This window comes from Scaptodrosophila lebanonensis, unplaced genomic scaffold, assembly GCF_003285725.1.
Source record: "Scaptodrosophila lebanonensis strain 11010-0011.00,11010-0021.00 unplaced genomic scaffold, SlebRS2 tig00001410-arrow-pilon, whole genome shotgun sequence".
NCBI lineage: Eukaryota > Metazoa > Arthropoda > Insecta > Diptera > Drosophilidae > Scaptodrosophila > Scaptodrosophila lebanonensis.
This window is the reverse complement of record NW_022060738.1, coordinates 4106823-4109094: the sequence shown is the minus strand read 5'-3', so window position 1 is coordinate 4109094 and position 2272 is coordinate 4106823. Positions and strand designations below refer to the sequence as shown.

The window sequence follows — 2272 nt, the reverse complement described above, 5'->3', positions numbered from 1 at the left end:
AAATTTCTGACGTACGCATGAAAATGAGTCAAAACAAATTATGCGGCGGTTGATTGACAGCGCAAGGGGTGCGTACTAAGGAGCACAGCCTCAGCCTCAGCCACAGCAGCCCAATCGAGCAGGTCCATGCTGATGCCTAGCAAGATTTCAATCAGTTGCACCAACAATTTTATGACATTTATCATACTCAAAGTACTTGTATTTTAGATGGCAAGGGTATTTTGTATGGAAAATATTTATTTGATGAGACGTCTTAATAATTTAGAATAATTTAAATGATACATGGCTGAGTAAAATATGGGGTAGGTGGGCCTTAGGCTGGCTCTGGCGATTGGATTAGCTGGCGCAGTAACAGGCATCGGCAGTGTTCGCCTTGATCCAGTCGAGGAATTTGCTGACACGTGCATAAACTCCTGGCGCATTGGCCTGAGCACAACCGTAGCCGAAGGACACCACACCGGCGAGCTTGTAGCGACCCTCGTTCACAATCAGGGGACCACCACTGTCACCCTGGCAAGCGTCCTTGCCACCCGACTTGACCAGACCAGCGCATAGCATGACGTCCACAATCTTGTTCTTGTAGCGCGTGGTGCGACACTGCTGGTTGGTGATGATGGGCACGCTGACCTCTTGCAGATAGTTGGAGGTGACACCGCCCTCCTTGATTAGACCCCATCCCGCAACAACACCCTAAGGTAGAAGAATGCAATAAAGCCTAAGAAATGGATCTCCATTTTTGCTATGCATTTCTGAACTTACCGTCTTGCCATCGAAGTTGTGATTGGCATTGGGCAGGCACACGGGACGCATGTTTCCAGTTAGGGGCACGGGGGACTCGAGACGCAATAGGGCCACATCGTTGACAATGCGCTGGTTATCGTAATTGGGATGAATAATGGTACGCGTCACCTTGCGGACAATGCCAGGATCGCGGGAGGATCTGTCGATCTGCAGCAACCGAATGCTGATCTGATCCCGATTACCCTGCACACAGTGAGCTGCGGTCAGCACGTAACGGTCATTGATCAGCGAACCACCGCAGAAGAGGCGCGGATAGTGACGGCCCTTGACCAGCTGTGCAGTCCAAGGATATTTATTAGAGCGCACCTGTTGGCCGCCCACAATGCGGTTAGTGTTGGGTGTGCCGCAAACTACAAAACGAAAATTCAACATAATTGCTTTTATTAGGATTCAGTTCGGAGTTGGGTCAATTGTTTCTTCAAGCTAGACCATCAGATAATCGATCTGCCCAAAGTAAAGCTGTCTATGACTCTTCTTTGGCATTGACTTGTCACTGACTATTTAGAAAACAGGACCAATTATTTGCCAGTCAAATTTTTGTGATAGCTATTTCCTCTGAGGTGCTTCTGCTGGAATCAGTTCTTCAGCTGAGCTAAGCAGCTTTCGATGTCTTTTGTTGTTTTGAAGTATTCCCTATGCCTTTATGATATACCTCATAAGGATCAAACTGGAAGTCTCTCTCTATACGAGCAGTATTCAGACAGGATCAAAGTTCTTTTCCTCCAAACCAACTCGTAAACTCAATAAAATAAACCGTTAACACCTCCTTATAGCCCAGTTGGGCCAGATGTGCCTAGTGGCCTCCTTTACATTGACTCTCCACCATACTCACAGCAATTCTGTTTCGGCGAACACTGCTGGCGTTGCTTGCCTCGTCCTGCCTTTAAGCTGTGGCTCTGCTCCTCTTCAGCCGACAGATCCAACACATCGCTGAACTGTTGCGCCAAGGTGTTGTGCACGGGCTGCGGAGATTCGTATTGGTATTGCGCCTGCGCACATAAGCAGAGGCTGCAGCCGAGCAACAGCAGTAGGGAACGCATCTTGGCCGGCTTGTTTACACTCGGATTATAACGGATTCTTATTTTTTGGACTGCACTTGCACGCTGCGGTGCCTGGCAAGAAAGTGACGAGTCTGTTTGCCTAAGCCGCGCTACTTATACTCGCCTCGATCGACGGCGCTTCGATTTAATAAAACTAAAAATATGAATGTTTTATTGCTTTTATAATGGGTCGCTCCACATCTTTCTTTTTTCTTCCTACTGCTTGCTTTTGCCGCGCTTTAAGCTTTCTTTGTTGCCAACTTATTTGCATAACACTTTAAAGCCGCGAGCGCGCGCGCCTTCGTCTGAAGTGGCTCTGGGGACTGTGTGAGTGGCGTTGTTTGTATTTCGCATTTATGCGCTTGTAAGCTGTAAAGGTCCAACAATAAGAATAACATCAATTTGGCGAGAACCACTCACAACAAAATGCC

At 47.7% G+C, this 2272-nt stretch overlaps 1 protein-coding gene across 1 annotated transcript; it reads right to left on the bottom strand.

Moving 5' to 3' along the window:
- Positions 1–336: 336 nt before the first annotated feature.
- LOC115630758 (trypsin-1) lies at positions 337–1841 on the bottom strand. Its single transcript, XM_030527413.1, has 3 exons — positions 1634–1841; positions 760–1151; positions 337–690 (listed from the first exon to the last, which is right to left on the bottom strand). The coding sequence occupies exons 1-3, from the start codon at positions 1839–1841 to the stop codon at positions 337–339; spliced, it is 954 nt and encodes a 317-aa protein (XP_030383273.1).
- Positions 1842–2272: the final 431 nt, after the last annotated feature.